Source organism: Protopterus annectens, chromosome 13.part0 (assembly GCF_019279795.1).
Source record: "Protopterus annectens isolate FY-2018-M chromosome 13.part0, PAN1.0, whole genome shotgun sequence".
Taxonomy (NCBI): Eukaryota; Metazoa; Chordata; order Ceratodontiformes; family Protopteridae; genus Protopterus; species Protopterus annectens.
In genome coordinates, this window is record NC_056747.1 from 632155686 (window position 1) to 632182204 (window position 26519).

Sequence of the window (26519 nt, forward strand, 5' to 3'; positions counted from 1 at the left end):
TTTCCTGGAAGTGTTTACATAAGTATTTTTATACCCCAAGTAGACTCCAAAGAATTTTTCCTCAGGTGTCCAGCAAATGTTGGAAGTGTGACGGGCAAGAAAGAGGTGGCTGGAAACATATTTTTTTGGGAGTATAATGAGCTGGCAGACTTTAGGGATTCCCTGCAGTCCACTCTGTTAGAGATGCTGGGTAAGCAGATTTGATTGACTGGGGGGCATGATTTTTCCGAGTTATGACAAAGAATCGGAACTGCCTACACCTAGTAAAGCCTTGCTGAGTCTAATTATGGTGGCTGCCAAAAAAGCAATTACTAGAAAATGGAAATCAAAGTCTAGACCAACTTTACTAGAAGTAGTGAATATAGTAACAGAGACAAAACAACTGGAACTGGGATCTTTAGAAAAGGGACAGAGCAAACTACATAGAAAAACATGGGAATTGTGGGAACAATATATGCACAGAAGGAACTAGGTTTAAGAAGAAGGATTTGAATGAGACATATAATGCTTAACTGACAATGACTGGACATATTATAAGTGATGTAAATGTTTGCAACTACAGTTGTTCAGTTCAGTGGTGTCTGTGATGTATAATGTTTGCAACTAAAGTGGTGTCAATGTTGTTTGTCTTTCATTTATATAAGATTGCCTATGTCATATGCAATAATTTAATAAAGATGTTTATTAAAAAAAAAAAAACATTTTATGGGCAATATATATGCCATCTCCAAATCAGTACTCCACAAAAACCTAACCCTTCACCTCAGAAAAACTGACAAAAATATTCTTTCAAAATCCAAAGAAGATTCCCTACCCTCACTGGAAGTTAAACTAAAAACATGGGGGGGAGCAATAGCATTTTCTCCTCTTTCAACATCATCTGAGTCATTAAAGCACCATCCGTATCATCAGAGTCAAAACAGGCAACACTTCAATTATTTAAGCTAGTCACATCATACACTTTTCATATCAATTTCAGTAAGGCCCCGACTAAATACCTCTGTGTTTCTTTGAAATACCACTCATTAAATACCTTTATCAAGCATTCCAACTGCTTCTCATGTAACCTTTTATAAAACTCAAAGGTAAACCATCCTCACCTGGATTTGACCCACTACCCATTGTACAAAGCAACACAGCTCCAGTACAGAATAATAAAAATATATAAAAAAAAATTTTTTAAAGAATGCTTTTTATTGAGTCACTCTAAAAAGTAAAAAATAAAGCAGAAGAGTAAACACTTTACAAAAGAAACACAGACTAGCTGATTTCAGAAAAGCATTCGAGGTTGGTTTTGCTGATAGTGATAATGAGGTACCAGAAGTAGTAGCAGGAATCAGCAAAACCAACTTTGAATGTTTTTCTGAAATCAGCTTGTCTGTGTGTCTTTTACAAAGTTTTCACTCTTCTGACTTATTTTTTTTACTTTTCAGAGCAACTCAATAAAAAAGCATTCTTAAAAAAAAAAAATCTTTTTTATATTTTTATTTTTTACTTTTTAGTTTTTAAGTAAAACATTGTCCCTCTGTTATTAGCGAGACAATACACACACACACACACCAACACTCATCAAAATGATACTACATATCAGATTAGAGAAGTGTGGTGCCTCAGCTGCTTGGAAATCAACACTAATTTTCCAAGTTCTTGTTCTGGGAGTCTAGATCCAAGCAAGGTATGTTTGTTTTCTCTGAGTTCTATATCTCAAAGGTCGGTTTGTGACTGTAGGGCAATGAACAGTTTATACAACTTAAAGTGGCTCATGAGGTTGAGTTTAAAGATCAAAATGTAAATGGTGTAATGCATTTCCATAACAGTATTACTTGCCGTATTCTATGGTGTAATTTACAGAAGAAGTTGATTGGGTCAAAGCTAGCATGTAGTTTCACTAACTGTGCCGGTTTATTACACAATGTCTTTTATCATTTAGCTATACTGTAACTCTGGAGAGGTAAAGGTGTTTAGGAAGTTGGGGATATTGTTTTGTGTGTGGGTTTGATACAGCATATCTACAAATACAAGTATAAAGGTTTCTGAAAGCCAAGTAATTCCTTAATAATCTTCTTCTTTCAGCTTTTCCAGGTTAGGGGTCGCCACAGCAGATCACCTGTCTGCTCATGATTGGCAGTGAGGTTTTATGGTGTTGAGTTGCCAGCCTGGCGCCCAACCTTCCACAGAAGGCACGCACACGCACTTACTCACGCCTAGGGCCAATTTAGAGTGTCCAGTCCACCTACAGCACGTCTTTGAGATGTGTGAGGAAACCCACGCGACCACAGGGAGGACATGCAGACTCCACACAGAAGGCACCCCAGCCGAGGATTGAACCAGAGAACCTCTTGCTGTGAGGCAAATGATTTCTCAGTAATACTTTGTATAATTTGAAGACTGTCAGCTGTACTGGTAGCATTGGTAATTTAGCTAAACGTGATAGCAGATTGCTTTCTTTTCTGTGTCTGTTGTTTTGAGACCGGTTATTTACAGTGGTGATCTTACCTGTGTGTTGGATGCATTGCGAGGTGGCTGGCAGTTAAAGCAGTAAAGTGATTGTACATCTTGCAGAGAGAAGCAGGCTGACTGAGTGTGGGCGCAGTATTACAGAAGGGACACAAGACTGCAGAGTATAACGATATCACGTGTGTGTGTGTGTGTGTGTGTGTGTGTGTGTGTGTGTGTGTGTGTGTGCACGCGCGCATGTCTGTATGTATATCTGTATGTTATTCTGAATGGATCTGGGGGGGCTGTGTGTTGGGCCGCTAATGACGGAAGAACAATATTTTAATTAAAGAAAAAATATTGTCCCTCTGTCATTATTAGAATGGTTTTCATTGAATATGGCTTTGAGAGACATAGCCACAAAGCCAACTTCAATAAAAAATTATAGTAATAAAAACACTTTACTATGTTAATCAAAACTTCTTCCTAATTAGCTAGTCATATTCCTTGACAATTACCTATCTCTTAGATAAATATGCTGACAACTCCTGAAATTTCTTATTCAGGAGAAACCACAAACTTACCCTGGTGATTATAAAAGGTACCCGTACTCGTATCCTTTTTCTTTCTCCATAAATCAGAATAACAATGGTTGCCTTATCCACAAAACTTATTCTCCAGTGTCAATGCTGTATTGTATGACTACTACCCAAAAAAAAAAAAGTGCACTCTCAGATTCTTCTGCATCCCTATCATTATACGACTTTACTAACCACACATCTAATCCACTCTTTCTCCTGTATCACATTCTGCTCCCACTTTTATTCTAAAATACTTTATTTTTAAAACATGCCCACCAAGACCAACAAATATGATATGTCCTCTCAAATTCAGATGACCCTGCCAAAGCCTGCTCAAACACGGCCATAATTTGCAGTATAATGGGAAATGAGTAAATTAATTTCTTGGTGCCCTGGCCATATTTTCCATAGTCAGTATGAATACCACTTTGGGTCTATCCTGAAAAGAGGCCACAGACCTAGTGGGTCTAATCCGATCAGCAAAGCATAAAGGAAAAACAATAATAAAAATTTTATCAGCAATGATTCCAGTAGTGCACATGAGTTAAAATCAACAATGGATTGCTTGAACCAGGATTCAGTGAATTTCACTAGTAGAATTTCTGTTTACTTGCAAACTGCAGCTTGAGTCTGTCAACAATGGGTGGGGGATTTTTTTTTGGTGGGGGGGGAATAAGGACATTTTCCTCTTTCCCAAAACTGAGTGATGTTATATTTAGAAGAGCAAGAATGTGTATAATACAATACACTGCTGAATAATGTCAGAAGTCTACTAATCTGGAAAAGTTAGCTTTCAGAATGAGTCATCACAGGTGGAACAAATGAGATGATGGCAAATAACAGGCAGTAGAGCTTGGAAGTGCTGGCACATAACATTTGCAGAAAGGGCAAAATATTAAGAGTGGGGTTGGGAAAACTCCATCCAAAACAAGTTATAAACCTTAAAGAATGTGAACTATATTGGAACAATGTTAGGAAGTGAGTGGTAGACATAAAGCTGTTAAAATATGAAAGTGAGAAGTGTGAGAAAAGACTGATGATGCTGGTATACACATAATATGAAAGAATATCACACTGACAAACTACTACATTTATTAGTTAAATGGGGTAAAAACAGAAAATAAGCTTAACTTAAAAAGAAACAAAGGCTGAGTATAATAAAAAGCTACGCTTAGCCATGAGGGATACTTGCAGCTAGCTACAGATAACAGTTGCTAACATGGATCTGGAAAACCTGCGACTCAAAGCAAGCTGTCTAAACTAAATGCCTGCACTAAATGCTGAGATTACAATTACAAAATGACACAGGTCACTTTTACATACTCAGCATAAGATGTACACAGTAACCTAGTCCTGCAGCTGCACAATGCAAATAAAGTGACTTAAAGCTCCTGAAAGCAGCTGTTTTTGTTTATTTTTTATTAGAATGTTTAACCTGACCATATGTTGAGATAAAGTAGGCCTCACCCTCAGCATTATGTCACTGCAACAGACAGCTAGAGATAACAGTTTGCTGAAAGTGAGCAATGTGATAAGCTTACTTGTTAATTATTTTGGGGGTCTAAATTCACAGCCATCTGCATAAATCACAGCTCTGTGCTTCACTCCTGGCATTCTGGCTCGGCACTAGTCTCCACCAATCCACTACTCAAGTTTCTGAATTTCAGCCTTCAACATTTAGAAGGAAATCATTTAGATACTCTTCTCGTAAACTGTGCTAGCTGCGGTGGTACAGCGGTAGCGTTGTTGCCTCACAGCAAGAGGTTCTCCTGTTCGATTCTCGGCTGGAGTGCCTTCTGTGTGGAGTCTACATGTCCTCCCTGCGGTCGAGTGGCCTCCGAAAGACATGCGTGAATGGAAGTGACTTCACTGAAGGTTGGGCATCGGGCTGGCAACTCGGCACCATCAAAATTGACTGCCAATCATTAGTGGGCCAGAGTTCTGCTGTGGTGACCCCTAACCGGGAAAAGACGAAAAGACAAACAAACTCTTTTTGTAAACTAGTAAGAAGTAATGTATGTCAAAGTAAAGCAAGCAGGTAGTGATGGTTATTTGGTACAGTTTACAGGAATATGTGCCATCAAATGAAAAGCTTTAGAGGTAGAAATAAAGGACTGCAGATATCCTAATTTTAAGAAACTATGTCAAATAATATCAAGGAGGAGTAATGAAGGGCTCATGGCAGTACATAAATATAAGGGAAATTTTTAAGAAGCAGACATGCAATTCTATTTTACATGTAAGCTATATGTAATAATAAGAAAAGGAAAGCAAATATGACAATGGCGAGGATATAAAAACAATTATAAAAAGTAAAGATTATAAAAATAAGTATGAAAGGCGTTATCAGAACAGCAAAAAAATCAATGGGGTAAAAGGAAGAATATGAATGTTAAGGATGATCATAAAGTCTTTTTATGTGAAAAGGGAAAAGAAAACCTTATTGTTTAAAATGAAAAGTGAGGGGAACAAGAAGGGAAAATCATGGAAACAGACCAGGTTAGTTAAGATGTACTTTACATCTATATTTGCTGAAAAGCAACAAGAGAGGCTGCCAACAAAGAATTAAAGCCCTGAATAATAAGAGGAGTTGCATCTAAGAAATGAAATGCAGCAAATGTACTGATATGAAGAGAGGATGAAAAAATAAACAGGGCATTATACTTGACAATGGTATGGTGAATGAAGCATTTCTAAAAGGCAATGTGGTGGAATATCTTAAAAAGAATTAATAGATAGCAGTCAGTAGGATTTGTTTATGTCCAGATTATGTCAAACCCATTACAATGAATTTTACAAATGGACATCAGTGGAAACAGACAAGGTAATGCCACAGACAATGCAGTATAACTTGATTTCAGAAAGACATCCAATAAGAGTACTCCATAGAAAGTTAACAGAAATATTAAAAGGGCTGTGAATACAAAGAAGCTTACTTTTCTAGATAAAAATTGAGCTGAAAGAAGGCAGAGACTGACATTTAAAGGTGTTCATATTATGGATTTATGATACAGGTGAGGTGGTCACTTTGCAACTGGCACCCATGCAGAAATATTTAATAGCATTACTCTATTTTCTGACAGGAAAGTATGGAAGATGGTAATAATGAACAGCCCATGCAAAAGGATATAGATTTAGTGCAAAGCTGGGCAGTTAGCTGCTGAATTTCTGTGTACCATAATACAGTTGCTGTATTTCTGCATACCATAGTGTAATGGCAATAATAATAAAGGATGAGGTTTGAACTGGGACAGTGTTGCTTCTGAAGGACTTTTATACTAATAATCATCTCTCATGTGAACCATGCAAAACAATGAGAGGTCTGGACCCACAGATTTAAGAGGGAGGATGAAATGGAACTTGGTGTGCAAGAAAAGAAGAGGTAAGAGGACAGAATATAGCGGGACTGGTAAGAGGATGCCATAGGGGTGATAAAAGGAAATTCTGTTTTATGGAAGGACTGAAGGGGAACAAAAAACACCAGCAGAATTAGTGAACTGGGATATAACAAAGGGATTAGACATGGTACAGAGAGTGGGAGACAAAAGATGGCAAGCTGCAGCTATTCATTACACATGAAAAGTAATATATTATTCCAAATCCAAAATCAGATGTTCATATCTAAGTAATGCTTTACAACACAAGAACTTGTCAGTACACTCCTAATAGTAGAGTTATAATGGTATCAAAAATATCCCAAAACAGCAAGGTCAGGGTCCACGTCCTTGATTATGTGGTATGGATTTTGCAGGATTCAAATAGAAAACGTCTGCGCCTACACTGACTGAAAACTGGTTAGAAGACAATGGGAACCCAAGGAATTAAAATCTCCCTTCAGCACATCCATATGTTTGTACTTGCAATGATTTAGTACCCAATGTGTTTACAGAGTTAAGAATGAAATGCAAATACTTACTTTAGAGTTCAAATATATAAACTACTAAAAAATGAACCTCCAGAGACAGTGGAAGTACCTCATGTAGCATTTATACAAGGCACAAATGTAACTGCACATTGCATAAGGGCAAAAATACAAAAAGCCTATAAGATTTGTAGTGCCAATAAGCTTTTACACTGGCTTCTGCGTTGTTGGATCTCATATGCAAAAGGGATAACGCAAATACCCTCTGCTGATGTGTAATGCTCGCTTATGGTAATGGCTGCCTCTGGCCAAATAGGGAAAGTTAAGCTTTCCATCAATGCTACATTACAGTACACTCAAGCAGCAGTGTATATAACAGCCCTTAGCAGATGCTACAAAACATGTCTCCCTCCCAACACATTCATAGGCCAAAGTTTTGGGTCAAACTGCAGATTTAATCTAATCCCCTTTTGTTTTGTATCATTAACAGAAAAGAAAACTTGTTAAATATATACCGAAACATGACTTTTCCTCTTAAATACAATGTAACCAGTCTTTTCAGTTCCTTTCCTTATGATTCTAATAGAGTAAATCAATAGGGAGGTAGGTACCAACCACTTTTCCTGGCAACAATGGTTCTAATACAGATAATCTAAAATCCTGACCATCTTAACATTTCATTTGTGTTCTAGTTATCAAATAACAAAGCATCAGTTAATCTATACTGAATGTCATTATTTTATTATACTTGCCTCATGTTACACACCTCTGCAACCACGCTCACAGAATGTATTTTCCATTAATTTCATCTGTAAAGGGGGATACTACAACCTTAATCCCCCTCGCCTTTATAGCTAACTACACTGCGATGGGGTTTCAAATCCAATTAATGGAAAATACAGTCTGTAGACAGGACTGAGTGGGAATATTTATTTGTATTATTCCTTATTAAATTTTTGTAAGGGAAGATCAGATCACTTACCTAGTTAAAAAAAAAGTTAAAAATGTAGATAAATATAAATGAGTAGGAGTAATTCTTCTGTTCTCCCTGGTCTGCTTGTTTATGAATCGTGTTACATATGAGGGATAAATGACAATTCAAAATTTTGCCCATTTCTTGGCTATTTCAATAGTTTAATGGTAGGGCAACTGGAATGGTGATTCAAAAAGGCCTGTGTTCCAGTCCTAGATTGCAGATACAGTTCTTTAGAGCTCTGTTCCCAAACTTTGAGCATGGCCTGTGTTTCCAAAAGCTTCTAGATAACAACAGTTTATCAGAGATCCAGGAATTTGTTGCACTCTCTCCTTTCCCCATTCTTTGTTTGATAGATAACAGGATGACTTGTCAAATAGACAGATAGCTAAATCAATTGAAAGAGAAACAGCAACAGCTGATTATGACCTAGAAGCCCTTTATCAGTAACCAGAAAAAAAAGTTTCCAGGCTTGCGTAATGAAGTACAAATGAGTTGTGTCACACAAACTTCATTTTCAAACTATGTGCCTCTTAGCAGGAATGTCATGCACCAAAAAGTTTTGGTTGGGCACAGATGCTAATCTCTGTAAAGGTGGTACCAGTGCCATCTTCAAGTGAAGAGTGGACACATGCCTGTCCAGGCATATTAGCATGACACTACTGACTGTGTGCAAATTACTTGTGGACCTAGTGTTCCTGGCTGTCCTCAAAAATAAAGGCCTTTGCCTATTGATCTTGCATGACTAAAAATATGGACAAATGACTCTACAGTCTCTGAAGAACAGTACCAAGTAGCAATTGTTTTTTTCATAGTGACTTACTTCCCAGCATACATCTGAGTAATCAGCATACGTTTTATCAAACTCTTGGACCATTTACTTTAACTTTCTCACAATACTATGGATGCTGTATTACTAAAGAGGTATAGAAGAAAGTGTCTCAAATAGCTTTCCTAGGGCTACAGTACAGAACCATCCAAGTTTTTCGAAGTTCGTTCTGATTTTCACTACTCTGAGCCTGCAAGACAACCCTGCCATACTGTAGAGCAGGTCTTGGTAACCACAACTAATCCTGCTGCGAACAAGCTTCCTGACCCTTCACAGTGTGAATGTGGCACTGGCCATAACATCAAACCACACCCAGAGTGGGAACTTATGCAGTCAGCAGCATTAACCCATTAGTGCAACAAGTATACCTAACCCTCAGAATCGACACAATCTGCCCAAATAGTACAGCTACTCACATAATCTGATGTTAAAGTATTAAACTAAAATCACACATGTGCTGGACTCTATAATAAGAAAGGTCTTAGGTCAGATACCCACCATATACAATATTGTGGCATATTCATATATGATAGATTGTGCTCCTAGGTGCGCCTCACTAATGAGACCTGCAAAAAAACACAAAAGTTAACCGTAGGATGCCATAAAAAGGAAAAAAAAAAGTTTAGTATCCATGACCAAGGTTCAACAAACCTGCCAGAAAGCTTCCTATCTCATAGGTCCACCATTCAATGCAAAGCATCAGCATGCTGGGAACAGCCAACCACGCAAAAGGTCCCCATTCCTGCAAGCAGTCTGTGGACCATCCTGTGACAAAACAAAATGAATATTAGCCAAATAGAGTCAAACATCCCCTAAAACTGCTATCAAATTATATTTTTACATACATTATAAGTTGTTTGATTGGTGGTGGGTGATAAGATGTAAATTTGGCATGTTATCATCACAGACCTGCCACCTATAGGAAGGATCAATGAAGTGCAAGCTAATTTGTGAATGGGAGTCAAACATATATTCATTCAAAGAACTGTACCCCATACTGGTGTTACAGCACATCCAAACCAAATATCAGTGAAATATCTCACACCAAGCTGCTGGAGAGGCAATTGTTAAGAGGAAATGGCACTGTTTGCATATTTGCCAGTATTATTAAACTGTAGTTTGTGGCAGTGACCAATACCAGTACCTCCCAAATGGACTCAATGAAGAAAGTACAGTTGTGTAAAATTTTACCATAACAGTAAATGTCCTTCTTTTCACTGTTGCAGTATTCATCACCTCTGGGATCTCCTGCCAAGGTTAGCCCAATGTGTGGCCAGCATACTAAAGCCTTTATTACCTAGGGAGAATCATGTCAGATGAATGCTTCCCGTGCAAGAGTGCATAAAGGTGACATATGTACACTCCCAACTCAGAACTAAGGTGTTCCAGGAGAACTAGGACCCCTAGTGGAAAGAAGGATATGTCCACTCAGAAAAAGGAATGCAGGAAGAGAAGGAGAGGAACCTCTTGGCGAGTACTAAAATACCACCCATGCAAAAAGAAGAGGAAAAGGGGCAAGAAGGAGGGAGTGAGAGAATAAACCTTACCTTGATTCTGTTAAAGTCTTGAAAAGGTCAGCCACAGCAGTAACAAACAAATTCTGGTTATTCAAGGGAGCATTCAGAAGTTTTGATTTAATATATAGTTAAGGCCTGAAAGTAAAGCCAGGAATACCACCTCCTCACACAGCCAGAGGCATCAGCCCTGAAAGATGCATCTGTTGCACTTGATAAAGTATTGGAAACTAAGTGGAACTGAGCAAGGAGAGAAATGAAGCCTTACCCCCACAAACAATCTTCCCAATCTAGGAATGAAGACATAGGATGTACCATGTCATATAAGCCTGGTAATTAATGATCCTGAAGCTTAAAGCCAAAGTGCATACCTTTTCATTAATTCTTTCCATGGCTCTACTGTCCTCATCTGAAGGAAGGAGTTTGGAAGAATGCAAAAGCCTAGAAGGCTTGTCAGTAGACATAGATACCACTGCAGGATCAGAAGGGCATTTGTACAAGAACTTGCACGCATCCAGCACCTTATAGAACCTATCAAGTTTCTTAAGAGCTGGAAGATGAGAATCTGGTGTCAGGGAAACAGCACAGAAGTTATCCAATACAACAGCCAACATAGGAAGGACAGCAGAAGGTTTAGGAGAGTCCATTTGTGGCAACTCATACCTCTTATGCATGTCTGAAACTTGGGAGCAATCCCATTTGAAATGCTGCATCATACATAGGATCATATCACCAAAGGAAATCTCTTCTATAGGTGAATCAGGACTGACAGATTCCTCCTTCTCAGAGCTATAGTCTAAAGGCAAAAGCAACTGAGGAATTAGCTTAGAGGTCAGCCTCAGAATAAGAATCCTCATCTGAAGACTCCAGGTCGCTAGCCCTCTTGGGAGTACAGGACCAGGAGGTGCAGGAACTGAAACCCCCTGAAGAGGTTTCAATGACCTCAAGGCATTGAACAAACCCTGACTGAAGACCTGTCCATCCTCACTGTGGACCCATTGGAGATGACTCCAAATACTTAGTTTGCTACTTTTTCTTCACTGCAGCATCTAAGCTGACAAAACGCAGAGGTTAAGACCCCTTCCTAGATTTGATTAAGGTACTCGGCACATCTTCTCTAACAAGGATCTGAGGGATCCCCCTGGGGCCCTTAGAAATAACCAGTCATGGTTCCCCCCTTAACATCTGCAGCGGATGTTTGCAAGGTCTTAGAGGACATGTGAGATGTAGGTTCCATGCTGGCCTCCGAGGAAGTCATGACAGAAGAAACTGAAGGTTCTCACTGATCTCAAGAGAGACATCTGGTGGGAGCTGGACAGCAGCAGACTCAGGCATAGAATTCTTGGCCTTCTTTTTTAGCACAGGCAGCTGTACCTCTGGGCAAGTGGATTCTGCCATGTTACCCCGGGCCAAAACCTTGTGACTTTGGTTCTCAAGGTAAATGGAAAGTGAAGAAAGGCAGCTGCGCAAGGTCTTGGGAATAAAAGTCTTACAGATGGAACAATGAGTGTGGCTGTGAGATGCAATTAATCAAAACAGTCTCCTTTATGGGGAACCTACCTCCCACACTGACATTTCCCTTTCTTGGATGACATGTAACAATGCAAGGAGATGAAAAAGAGCCCCACTGGGGTACTTTTATGAAAGACGTAGGCTTGGTAAAACCAGCAACTGTGCAGGGCATTCAGACCGACATATGAATTTGGCATTCAGACTGGCGGCAATGAAGTTCTGAGCTGGGAGCGTATGTACACCACCTTTATCCCCTATGCTTGCACAGAGAGCATAAGTCTGATGTAAGACCCTCCCTAGGTAATAAAGGCTTTGGCATGTTGGCCTATCCTTGGCAGGAGATCCTAGAGGTGATACATACAGCAGCAATGATATGGAAGGACATGGATCTGTAACTCATCTATGGGTGGTTTCCTGTGTCAGGTGATAGCTCTCATTATGCTCAACTGTCATGCCTTTCACATGGGACATCAGAACTCTCTAGATATCTTTACAGTATAAGGTTTCAAGGCCACTGACAAAAAATACATGGGAATCTAGGTAAGCAACAGTCAATCAGCATAATGCAAAGAAGGCCAACTAAAGCAGCTGAAACAATCAAATCATGCAAGTGGACAATGACTTCATGCACTTTTCCTCTATTCAAATGTTGCAACTTTTATAACTTATTTCTGTTTTATTTATTTCTAGAAAGTTTTACTTCTTAAAAGACAGCTGTATTTAAATGCTATTAATGTGTAAGTATCTTTTGTACTGAAACAGTTGCTTTTATTTCATATGAATGTAATCTGAATAGCATATACTATATAAGGGTAACTGTTACTGTGTATTTATGTCTGTTCAGTTATACTACTGAACATGTTAAAAATGTTTGTAATACGAGTTATTCTCACTGGGCCTCCACTGAAAAAGTTTTTTTGACCAAACGCAGTTGAACGAATTCGGTACACAAAAGAAAATAAATAAAAATAAATATTTCAAGATAAGAGATCCTTAAAGAGGCTTTTATTTATTCTTTACTAGTAAACAGCATTTATTCTGCAACCTACAAACTTTTAAATATCAAAATAAAAAAAAAAACACACACACAACTGCAGCCCCAATGACAACTGCAGTATTATTAAATGTGAAATAGAAAATTAAAAAAGAATATAATCAACAACAGCAAATGAAAGAACCAATATCTATTTTATTTAAACAAAAAGCAGTAACAGTGAGTGCTTTTTTTCCCACACTTCAATGGAACTTTATCAGACGGCTTATACACTAAGGAAGTGGATTTTAAAAAAAACTCAAGTTAAAACCACACTAGTTACAAAAACAATGCAGAATAAATAGAATAAAAATAAAGATGCATATGACTGAGTCACATACATACACATTCCCTAAATAATAAATCCATAAACTGGTAGCATTCTTTAGTTTTTAACTTGCATTTAAAATGAACAATATCATTCAACTATGACTTTTTGTTAGCCTTAAGAAAATTTTGATAATAACATAAGTGGCAATCAAGTACTGCTTATGCATCACTAGCCCTGAATCCCAACTCATTTTTCTTCAAAATGTAAAAAGCAAAACTTACTGAGAACTGCAAACTACTGCATGCTTGGCTCCAGCATTATTTGAATGCTTTTTTCTTTACACTATACATATATTCATATATCTGAATAGACAACATTCTTATGGAATATCCAGTGTAAGATTTCAGGCATGATATACATTCCACCGCATACAACACTTAAGTTCTGTTACAATTAAATGTTTTACCAGGATTATATAACTAATACCACAGGCTACTGGCAACAAAATAACATTATGCATACCACAAGTGAACATTCCATGACTTTTGTTTAAAATCATTTAAGGCACACTGACAAAGTGTACTGTTGAATATTACACCCTCCTTCCCTCACCTCCATTCCTATTAATCTCTAAGCACTAATGACATGATCTATATCTATCTGACATATCCACTAATACAGCTCTTCAAATGCTCAATATTCAACATCTACTATTGCAGAAGTACCTTATATACTGTAACAGCTGTCTTTATTTCATATGAATACAATCCAATTAGCAAATTACTAATTGCTAATATATATTACTTAAAATTTCTGTTCATGTATATTATAGAATGTCCGTTTAAAAATATAACATTTGTTTACCAGGAAATTCCAACTGTATCACAGCCCATTCTCAGTGGAGGTCCTGGGAAAAACGTTTCAGACGCATGTCATTGAAATGTAGGAAGAAACCCGATCACCCACAGGAAACCCACGCGAATGTAGGGAGGACATGCAGACTCCACACAGAAGGCACCCCAGCCGAGAACTGAACTGGAGAATCTCTTGCTGTGAGGCAACAATGCTAACCACTGCATCACTGCGCTGCCCAAATATAAAAATATTTCTGAACTCCCTCCCCTGGGCCTCTGCTGAAAAGGGGGTTTTGACTAAAACCAGTAAACAAAAGCAAAAAAATAAATAATAATTAAAAAAAAAAAAACAGAATGTGAATATGGACACCATATTTTAACAAAAGGCAAGGCTTTGCCTTCATCTTTCTACTTTCCCTTCCTAGACCTTCAAGATATATATATATATATATATATATATTTTTTGCAATTATATTCTTTATGGCTAATGAATCAACAATATGCAGTGGCGACTGGTGACTTCAAATCAAAGGGGGGCTGCAGGAGAGAGTTGAATGGGTGGGGCCAATGGGAAGGGGTGTGACCAACTAGAAAGGGGTGCAGCTATGCTCAAAACCACAAAAACTGGGACTTTAATTAAATCCGCTGCCCTGGGTGCCAAACCATCATTATGAGAGCCTAATCAAGACAAAATGATGTGTAGAAGAAAAAAAATATTTCAATGCATTAACTACATGACAGCTTACTTAATATCTAGATGTAAACAAAAAGGCATGAAAAAATAAATTACTTTTTAAATACATTACTGGAATGCCAGTCAAAATCAAGTATAAAAAAACAAGCAGCACTCAACTCAAACCACTTCTCCTTGCACTGCAGTTCTAATTATAAATTTATATTCAGCTTTATAAAAATACCAAGTAACATGCTGAAAGTAGCAATCTCTGTGATATCCCCACTTGTAAAAATGTTTCTTATCCAAAAAAGACATGCTGCCTGACAACTATCTACTTGTTTCACAGGGAAAGATGATAAAAGTAAAAAATGAACAGCAAACAAAAAAAACAAGCTCAAGATAAATGCTTAAAGGATTACTGCACAGGTTATGGACCACATATTCTGTTTAGTTTACGGGTAAAGCCTGCAAAGATGACTGCAAGTCTCCAACAAATGTAATGAGCTTCTGAAAATACTGTAATCCTGTCCTTTACTACAAATACTGTCATATGCATTTCAATACCTAAGGCTTATACATCATCTAGTTATGTAAATATTGTCTGCATGGCAACAACAAATAGGCTTTCAGTGTTGGTAATTCTTTAACAGTATGCTTATTAAAGCTTACTTGCATCTTACGATCTCAGACAAGCTTACCCGATGGTCATTAAAGCACTGCTACTTAAACAGAGAGCAACAGGCACTGCAACAACATGCATTTTCTGAATAAAAAGAAGCATAAATCAACAGTATAAAAATATGACAGAAAACCAGAACATTCTGCAATATGAAGGACAGATGAAAAGCCACTGTAGTACTTGTGTCTACCTTGGATGGGGGGATACTCTGTACACTTATACTGCATAACTGCTCCTTGCCTTGTTTGGACACATCCAGAGTCACTACATGGGGGAGTGGGGTGCAACAAGTATGTCACAATTTGAAATGTCTCTGGCTGACTGTGATGGCACTGACACATTTGTCACACCTTTCAACCTCGGAGCAAGAAATCTGAACAAAGCCATAAATAGAAGTGGGACAAAGGCTCAAAAATAAGGATAATTTTTAAATACTGCTCTTATAAACTTAGAAATATAATAGAATAGTAGGTCTTGCATTATTATAAATTTTCTGAAGGGTATGAAATCTAAAACTCGTTATTTCCCAACGTCAATCTTTAATGATTTGCCACTAATTTGCCAGAAAACCACAATTTTATGAAAAACAGATCAAAAAGGTGATGCAAAAATATAAAATAGCCACACAATACAGCTGGGAACCTGTCAAAGAAGGGGCACTTTTTAAATATTAGTACTTTTGAGAAGCTACCAAAATAAGAGAATCTACATGCATTTCTGAAATAAAAGTAATCTATAATGCTAATCATTACAATTATTAACTGTAAACCTTCCACATTTTCTTCCAAACTTGCCATTTTCCGGAGGGATTATTAGGGGGAGAGTAACATTTTGAGTCAAAGTCTGGGACAGTTGAGAGGTTTCGATATACCTAATTCTATAAAGTGATTTATTTGTGCGTACCTCTCAACCTCTTAGGTTCATAGGTTCATACTAGGCTATCTGCCCTAGGGCATTTATAAGCCTAGCCAGAATGTGTTTGGCTTTCGCCACCCATTTTAAATTTATTTTGCTACGCCCTTTTTTCGAGTTAGTATACTGTACTCTAACAGTGACACAGAAGTGATACCCGGGTAAACTCCGATCTCTCCCATCCACTCATCAAGATTCCTCTTGAAGAGAGTCAATGAGGGACTCTGCCTAACCTGGACTGGGATTTTATTCCAGAGTGAAGGGAGCCTCTGGGTTATGAATATGTCCCTCCAGCATGTCCTATTTATTTCAGTGCTGAGGTTCAAGTCTCGAGCTGTGGCTCGATGGGATTTTTTTTTCTGAGGTGCAGCATGCATGTTCATTAATTCGTGGACGACATATTTATACATCATCACGAGAACAGACAGGAACAGTATGGTACTGAATAGAGGAGTTTGCTTAGAGCTTTAGCAGGCAGCATATGGCATTCTGTTTTTTGATCCTCTTGGAGAGGTTTTTTTGTTTTGGGGTCTTTTGCAGTGTCTGGGGTGGGTGGTCCCAAAGGGCATTGTACTGCATTATGGGCCTGATGAGCCCTGATGAGGAAAGATGAATGACCTCCTCCTTGATCTAGATGTGAATCCCTTCATGATTAGGTGGGCTATATAAATGTTTTTTCTACCACTTTTGGCCGTGGGTTTGTCAAATGAGAGATTGCCAACAACTTGGGTCCCCAGGTCCCTAATTACTTCTTCTGTACTTAATGGACTACCACCTATTTGGTAATGCACACTATACACTTTTTCTTAACGCAGGAAATCTGGACAAGGCAAAATATATTGGGGGAACATACAAACAGTACTAAAATTGCTCTTGTATAAACTTAGACAGTTGACAAAATAACAGGTCTTGCTTTAGCATGCATTTTTTCTGAAGTGTATGAAGTCTGAAACTCAATACCTATCATTATTTAGTGACTTCATTCCTAAATGATTTGGCAGAAAAAAACACAATTTATAAGGAACAAATCAAAAATAAGAATAAAAAATCTATTCATTCTGTGAAAATCTGGACAGTTGAGAGGTATAGTTCAGCCGGGGCTGTCTTTGAGTTTTCCGCCCTTCCCCCCTCATAAACTCATGGTCGAATAGTGTCTCCCCCCTGCAGCCATTCCAATGTCCCATTACTTGGCTATTTCACCCCCCATTTACCATAAACACTGTAATGTGCATACTGCTTTACTTCTCCGATGATTTGGATGTCATTTAAAAGTTTTATTTTGCATTTGACAGCACAAACACTAATAGACATCTGCTAAACAAAGCAATGCTGTCTCATAATGAAAATAGACTTCGCATTAAAACTTCTGTGCCCTTGAAACTCAAATTCATTGAAAAAGCATTGAAACCCACATTCAAAGAAAATACATCTGGTCAGTGGCACATAAAGATTAACTTTGGGCTGTTTTCAAATCATCGGCCCCTAGCACACAAAACATACATGTGTTCTTTGATACACCCTTCTTGATTTTATTAAAATATATTCCTTGTATAATACAGTACAGTTGTTAGAGGGCATTTTAAATTTATTTTGAACATTTTTCCAGTAAACAATGAAACAAAATGCATGCATCAATAATTACAAAACTGCCCAATTCAGAACATTTCCATCATAAAAGTTTACTCAAATTTCTACAATCCACCAGCATCAGTAAATATGCACAATCTACACAAAAGTAAAAGTCATCTAAATAATTCCACATTAATGAAGTCTGTAACTAATGAAGAGGTTTCTGCTAGAAAACAACTTTATATTTTATTGTTTCATCTACAAATAAAGTGCCTATTGCCCTTGAGGACTAGATTGCCCATGTTACATTAAAAAAAAATTATAAGCTAGTAATATTGCAATAGGGAGGGAATAGATGGCAAACTGATAACAGGATCATAGTTACTAGGTATCTCTGCCAAAGACAACATTCTCAGGACTGCAGCATCCACCCCCTTTAAATGTACAACAAAGTACAGTATCAGCAATGCATCTACATACTGTGGGAGTAAAACCCACAGCCTTCTGATTCAAAAGCAAGTACACTACTTGTTGTGTTATTAACAATGCAAGCAGACTCCGCATAAGCAGCACTAAACTTCTCATAGATGCAGCACAATCTTCTGGTATGGATATGAGCTCTTTGGGGGAGAGGGTGAGCTGAAATTTGCACTGAACCTATCTGCCAATATATTGGTGATAGCAGTGGGTTCTGTGAATTTTGAGCCGTTATGCTGTAGTTTGGAGCAGATCTGAGAGTGGCTATTGAGGTTTTTGACATAGCTAAAAAATGCTTTGTGATTATCTTTGGTGTTTTTTATGAGGGTTCTTAGTTTTTTGCTAAGGTCTGTCAGGGAGCCCCTCCATTCCTGGGTTTTTATTTTTCACAGTAATTTGTTCCTTCTATTATAGAGCTTGTTTATGGCTGGGGTCCACCAGCCTGGTTTCCTCTTTTTCGAGGAGTGGGTCTTGGTCTTGTTCTGGATAGCATGGTCCATGCACTCATGTAAGTGCTTGTAGGGTGCTTTTGTGTAGAATATAGCAGATTCAGTCATATTGACATTCTGCGTGGGAGTAACGAAGTTTGCCACCTCTGTCTTGAGTAACATAAACTTTCCTTTGGAGAAGTTTTTCACCATGGTTTCTTTTGGGATGGGGGATGGGGGTGGTATGTGGATATCTAGGGTGATGAGTTTGTGGTCTGATCTGACCAATGAGGAATTTACCACAGGTGTGGCACATTTGTCCCCCATGTTGGTGATGACCAGATCCAGTATATTTTTACCTCTTGTGGGGGTGTTTACAAGCTGGTCCAGAGCACTGGAGTTAATGTATTCCAGGAAGCGCTGAGCAAAGGTATTAGTACTATCATAGTTTTCCCAACTGATGTTTGGGTAATTGAAATCACCAAGTATAAGGGTGTTTGGTTGGACTTCAATGTTTTCCAATACCTTGAGGAAAGTGCAGTGAGTGTCCTGGGGCAGGGAAGGTGATCTGTAGCAAGCCACAATCTGAATTGCAGTTTTGCCCATTGTTAGTTGCACTTGGAATGATCTCCAAGGCATCATACTTTGCAACTAGTATGGAAGTGTGGTTATCTCTGATGAATACGGATACGCCTCCTCCCTTTGTATTTCGGTCCGGGTTTTGTGGCTGAAATGTGTGGTATGAGTTGTAACCTGGAATAGCTGGGGTGCTCTCTTGAGCCTTGAACCAGGTCTCCATTACTGCACAAATATCGATGTTCTCCATGTTGAGAAGTGCCTCGAGAGAGTGCATTTTAAGGTTTAAACTCCTAGCGTTTAGCAGCCTGACCCTCAGTTTATTATCGCTAGTATTATGGGGGTGGCAAGAGCCTTAGCCAGTATCCTGAATCCCAGGGGTGACAGGTGCAAGCCATCTCTGGCAAAGCATCGAGTCTGTCATCCCAGATAGATAGATACTGGATCCCCTTTGAATGATACCAAAAACTTAGCCAATTGTTGAAATTTATCATTTTTTCTTTGTACTGCGGTATCATATTTGGTGAGGGTAAGATGCTACTCAGGGCTAGGGTCATACCTGCCTTGATTACATAATCAGAGAGCTCTATGTCCCTTATTATGTAGTCCAGGGAGGTACATCTCAGGTCATTCACACCAACATGGACAATGACAGAGTCGTATTTGTACCTGTTGTGGAGTGACCTGAGTTAGTGGGTAATGTGGCGGATTCTGGCGCCTGACAAGCAACTAACAGTGACTTTCTCCTTATCCATATATGTGTGTGTGTGTGTGTGTGTGTGTGTATATATATATATATATATATATATATATATATATATATATATATATATATAAAATCTATGTACATATATATATATATATATATATACACATATATATATATATATATATATTATATGTGTGTGTGTGTGTGTGTATATGGGTCTATGTTTCTTCATAGAAATTACAAAATATCAAATAAGAAACATAACAACCAACTTAAGCGAAAGTGCTCAACATCGAAAGTGCACTTTCGCTTAAGCCGATTGTCAAAAAAGAAAAAGAAAAACTTAAAACTGTTTATGCAGGGGTGCAAGCCCCCCTGCATCCCCATGTGGGGGGCTGTGCCCCGCACACACACCCCCTACTTAAATATACCAACTCTGAGATCGCACTACAGTGGGGAAAAGGATATATTTCCTCATCCCCACTGTAACAGGCTTAAGCAAAAGTGCACTTTTGATTTAGTGCACTTTTGCTTAAGTGGGTCCGATCTTCTGTTCCTCGACAAACTGTGTTGTCGATTAACAGAAGTAGACTCATATATATATATATATATATATATATATATATATATATGTGTTCATAGTAGTGTACTAGGCTAATGGCCCTGGAGCCTTTGCAAGCCTAGCCCATAGGATTACCTTGGCATCATGCCACCTGACCTTAGTTCCCAGTGCCTCTGTCGAGGAGAGCCACTGGAGTGATCCCCATGATGAATTTTCTATTTCCCATCCACTCATCAAGATTTTTCTTGAAGAGGGCCAGTGAGGTGCTCTGCTTGAAATGTATGGGAAGTCAATTCCATAGCATGGGCAGTCTCTGGGTTATGAATCTGTCTCTCCAGCATATTCTGTTGATTGTGATATTGAGGATGAGATCTCTGGAGTGTGTGGTGCAGAGGGATTGGGATTTCTTTAGATGTTTCACTTCTAACAGAGCTGGGTCAGACATGGCTTTGTAAGTCAAGCAGAGATAACCTCTAAGTAGGCGATATGAGACAGAGAATAGTTGGGGTTTCTTGAGTCTGTCCATATCAGACAAGTGTTTAAGGCCTAGGATCCTCTGTGAGGTACTTTTGTGGCCTCTCCAGTTGTTGCAGGTGTCTAGTGAGGTACATGCCAAATGGGGCATTGTAGTCGATGATTGGCCTAATGAGGGAAGAGTAAAGGGAGACAATGACCTCTTTCTTCCTGGATGCAAACCCCTTAGTAATGAGATGTGCCACATAGAAGGACTTTCTGACCACAGTGGCAATGTGGTGGTCAAAAGAGAGGTTGCTGTCAATGTGTTTTCCCAGATCTCTTATAGTGCCTTCTGTGTTCAGTGGACTACCATCGATGTGGTAATTCATGGGAACCGGGTTTTTCCCAAAGGGTATGACAACACATTTTTTGGCATTGAGCTTAAGGCAATGGTTCTGACACCAGTCGTTGGTCTCAGTGAGGCCTTTCTGTAGGATGAAAACATCACTTGGGGAGTTAATAATAGCTCCCAACCTGCAATCATCTGTGAAATTTGTCAGCCAGAGTCTCTTCGTGTTTACCTGGACTTCAGAGAAGTAGGTGCCAAACAGGAGAGGACCCAGGACTGAACCCTGTGGGACTCCACTCATGACTGGTTGGCAGTCTGACTTGGAGTCAGATGCTTTCACACTGTGGCTTTTATCTGTGAGCCAGTTTGCAACCCACCTAATGATATAGGGGTTGATGCCTAGCCTAGTGAGATTTTCTATGATTCCTGAGTGGGGAATGGTATTAAAGGCCTTGGCCAGATCAAGGTAGGCTGTATGAACCACCCTGCCTTCATCCACAGCTCTGGTGACAGACTCAAAGAAGTCGACCAAGTTGAGCAGGCATGATCTACCCTTCCAAAAACCAAACTGTGTGGGATCCAGAGTTTGGAGATTCCCTATATCCTTGTTTTTTAGGTCCACAGTGATGCGTTCCATAGCTTTGTATATCAGACTCGTCAGGCTAATGGGGTGATAGTTCCCTGGGTCTATAGTCGCTCCTCCTTTGTGGAGGGTTGACTGTAGCAGTGCAGCATTCAGTAGGGACAAAGCCTGACGTGAGGCTGCGATTGAACAGGGCACACAGGAGAGGTGCCAGTTAACTCTGTAGTTCATGTAGAACACAGCCAGGGATACTGTCAGGTCCTATAGAAGCTGTATTCCTGGCCTTGGACAGTGCTGTTTTAAACTGTGCAGCAGTAATACTAAGTGCCTGGCAATCTACTGGTATTGTGATTCTTCCATTGGAGGGGGTAAAGTTGACACTGAATCTGTTGGCCAGTATATTGGCAAAATCTGTTGGCTCGGTATAGTAGGTACCTTTATGCAGTACCTCAGAGCAAATAGTACAGTTTTGTACCTACCATAAATGTAGATGTTCGAGGATCCACATTGCTGCAGTCCTAACTATTGGGTAGTCCGCTGTCCAGTCGGCCCGAATACCAAAGTATATGGCTGACGTCGGTCAGGGCGCATTAGACTGACGTCAGTACGTCAGGGTACTAATGCGCATGACCGACGTCATATCCTCAGTCTTTTCTTGCCCCAGATGTCAGAAGACCCTAAAAAGACAAGGCCCAATATACCTGCACCAAAATATGTACAATACATACAAAAATATCAGCATATAACCTCACCTACACAACCACCCCTAAACACAGAGGGAAGGAGGGAGGTAAATTGGACTGCAGCAATGTGGATCCTCGAACATCTACATTTATGGTAGGTACAAAACTGTACTATGTTCTTCGTTCCACATTGCTGCAGTCCTAACTATTGGGTAGAATCCCAAAGCAGAGGTAAGGAGGCTGGCAAATCATAAAGAAGCAGGAGCTGACAACATGCCTTGCAAAATTGCTGTGGCAAAACCAGCCCTAGACTTAGAGTAGAGAGGAAGGTGATAATGCTTAGAGAAAGTATGCACTGAACTCCAAGTAGCTGCCTCCAAAATATCCTTAGTTGCCACCCCTTAGAAATGCTGTTGAAGTGGCAGTAGCCCTAGTGGAATGAGGCCTAATCCCAGCTGGAATCTCCTTGCCATGATGGGAATAACAAAATGCAATGCAAAACCCAATCCACCTAGAAATAGTTTGTTTTGACACAGGCTTGCCCTGCGAACTCAAAGCAAAAGAAACAAACAACTGCTGAGACTGCCTAAAATCCTTAGTCCTGCTCAAATAATAACGCAATTGCCTGTGTACATCTAAAGTGTGCAAAATCTTCTCCCCTTTATTTTGGGGTCTGCATAAAAGTAGGCAAATGAATAGTTTGGTTTAAAGCCACACTAGAAACCACCTTAGGCATAAAGGAAGGATTAGTGCGTAATGATACCCTATCCTTATGGAAAATCAAAAGGGCTCTACTGCCATAAGGGCCTGCAACTCACACACCCTTCTTGCAGAAGTAATAGCCAACAGAAACGCAGTCTTCCACGACAAGTATTTCAATTCAGCAGTAGCCGCAGGCTCAAAAGGTTGTAGAGTAAGTTTTCCAACACAAAATTGAGATCCCAAGCAGGAGTAGGAGCTCTCGTGGGGTCTTATATTCTTTGCCCCTCTAAGAAACTGCTTGAACAAAGGATGCGAAAACAATGGTGGGTCACAATCATAGTGAGCTGAAATTGCTGCAGCATGAAACTTAATGGAAGAGAAGGACAAACCTTTGTCCAATAACTCAGTAAGATATTGAAGAGCCACACTCAAATTAGGCTCAGAAATCTCCAAATTCTTTGCTGTACTCCAAAATAAAAATCTCTTCCATTTTTCTGCGTACACTTTCCTTGTACTAGGTCTTCTAGCTTCCATAACCACATTTAAAACTTGTTGAGGAAGTTGAGACCTGCTGTGTTTCAACACAGAATATGCCAGGCTGTCAGATGAAGAGAGTGAAGCTTGACATTGAGCAGATGACCGTCCTTCTGAGATAACAGATGTGGAATCAAAGGTAAAGGCCATGGAGGCTTCCTTACCAGACTCCTTAGTAGTGGGTACCAGTGTTGCCGAGGCCAATCTCGAGCTATTAAAATCATCCTTGGCTTGTCTTGTCTGACCTTTAAGAGCACCTTTGGAAGAAGAGGCAGAGGTGGAAAGGCATACACATGAAGATTTTTCCAACTGAAAGAAAGAGCATCCACTTTCCAAGCTGTGTGATGAAACCCCTTTGTGCAAAACTTTGGCAGCTGGTGGTTTAGTGGAGAAGCGAACAGATCTATGTCTGGAGTTCCCCAGGACACTGTCAATTTCTGAAATACATGAAGATCCAGTTTCCACTCGTGGGGATCCATGATTTGTCTGCTTAACACATCTGCTAAGGAGTTCTGTGCTCGGCAGAAACCTTGCCTGAAGAGTTAGTTGCAAGCTGAGCGCAGTCTCCCATAAAATCATTGCTTGCCTGCATAGAGGATAAGAATGTGTTCCCCTTGTTTGTTGATGTACCACATGACAGTTGTGTTGTCTGTTAGAATCAACACCTGCCCTGGAAGAAGTAACTCCTTGAAAGCCATTAATGCAAACTGGACTGCTAACATCTCCTTCATGTTGATATGTAGATGCTGTAGTCTGGCAGGCCACTTGTCTTGTATCCACTTTCCATTTAGATGAGCTCCCCAAGCAATGTCCGAGGCATCTGTCGTTAAAATCTGACTCGCCTCTGGCGGGTCACAGAGAGTCCCTTGTTTAGGTGACATTCCTGAGCCCACCACAAAAATTCTTTTTGAAGGCAAGGTATTATTTGAATGACAGTGTCCAAATCCTGGCAGTGCTGTGTCCATACATTTTGAGATACCATTGCAGCTTCCTCATATGCAGTTTGGCATTGGGAAGCACCAGAATACAAGATGCCATGAACCCTAATGCTTGAAGGACTGTCCTTGCAGTCAGCACGGACTGATGAGATAGTTGATGGAAGTAAAGGGATAGACTCTTTTGTTTGTCCGGGGTTAAAAAGGCCATCTGGGCTGCTGTATTCAGTCTCACACCCAGAAAGCACATGTCTTGAGAGGGTACTAGACTGGACTTTATTTCGTTCACAGAATACCCTAGGCATCTTAGCACTGCTATAACATATTCCAGATGCTGTAGAAGGTCGTCCTTTTCTTGAGCCAGAATCAGGCAGTCGCCCAAGTAAGGATAGATTTGAATTCCTTTTAGCCTGAAGTAAGCTATCACTGGAGCCAGAACCTTTGTGAATACTCTGGGCAGTAGATAAGCCAAAGGGCAATGCAGAGAACTGATAATGAGAATTTCCAGCTCGAAAACGCAGATACTTCCTGCAACTTGGTCTTATAGGCACATGAAGGTAAGCTTCCTTGAGATCTAAAGTTACCATCCAGTGATCCTTGCCCAGCAGAGGTAAAATCTGTTGCAACGTCAACATCTTGAACTTGGGAATGTCCAGATAAGTGTTGAGGATAGATAAATCCAAAATTGGTCTCCACGTGTTCCCCTTCTTTGGTACTAGGAACAGGCGAGAATAAAATCCTAGGCCCCTTTCTGATACGGGACTGGCTGAATGGCCCCTATTTGGAGTAACAGAGAAATTTGCTTGTGAGCCTCTTTCCTTTGTGGAGGCGGAACGTCTGGCATGCCTTTGAAAGGGGAATGTATGGAAATAAAACCTGTAACCGTGGTGAATGATATCCAACACCCATTTGTCTTGAGTAATTAAATCCCAATTTTCTTTGAAAAGAGACAGTCTTCCTCCCAAAGGAGCTGCCAGGCGAGAATCTACTGGCAGCTGAAAAGACAGGTCATTGGGTCTGTTTACGAAAGGACTGACCCCTGCCCTCACCAGAAGTCTGAGCAGGTGAACTCCTGGTCTAGGCCTAAAAGAACCTTGAGCTCTGCCCCTACCACGTCTAGACCTACCCCTAGACTGGGAATCATAAGCAGGATATGTCCATCCCTTAGTAGGCCAATTTCTACTAAACTTCGGTGGCTGCACCTGCAAAAAATCTTTAACAGTTTGCATAGACTTAGCTTTGTCCTCCATTTTCTTTAAAACTGCTTCCACAGGCGAACCAAACAACACATCAGACTGTAAAGGAGCATCCAAAATCCGTGTCTTAACGTGCTCAGCTAAATTCTGATCCCTCAACCAGGCATGCCTGCGCAGAACAGAACTAGTGGCAGCCACCCTCGAAGAGGCCTGTACAGCATCAAAACCACATTGCAAGGAATGCTTACCCACTTGTTCAGACACATGAACTAAATCCAGCAACTCTTTACACTCAATACCTTCCGCCAAAGCATCCACCTTAGATTTCAATTGTGAAAGGAGATAATTTTGATATTTTAGCATGTGAAACTGACAAACGCCCTCATGGCTAAAGTGGAAGAAGTATACACTTTCTTTCCCCATCTATCCAAAGCCCTTGCCTCTTTATCAGTGGGAACAGGGTTTTTAACCACAGAGGCCTTAACACCTTTAGGTCCCTGAGAAACAGTTTCCGGGTCTGCCCTAGGACTCTTAAAAAGATACTTATGAGCTTCAGGCACCCTATAGTACCTATCAGGTTTAACAGGAGCAGGAGGCAAAGAATCAGGATTCAGAGAAGCCTCTGCAA

At 39.7% G+C, this 26519-nt stretch overlaps 1 protein-coding gene across 1 annotated transcript in view; it reads right to left on the reverse strand.

The window, feature by feature from the left end:
- The window catches only part of LOC122787540 (multidrug and toxin extrusion protein 1-like), a 1007044-nt gene that overhangs the window by 367221 nt on the left and 613304 nt on the right, over positions 1-26519 (reverse strand). Inside the window, exons 9-10 of the mRNA XM_044054311.1 lie at positions 9333-9446; positions 9180-9247 (exon numbers count right to left, since the gene is read on the reverse strand). Of these exons, the coding sequence (XP_043910246.1) occupies positions 9180-9247; positions 9333-9446 (182 nt within the window). The remainder of the gene's footprint in view (positions 1-9179; positions 9248-9332; positions 9447-26519) is intronic.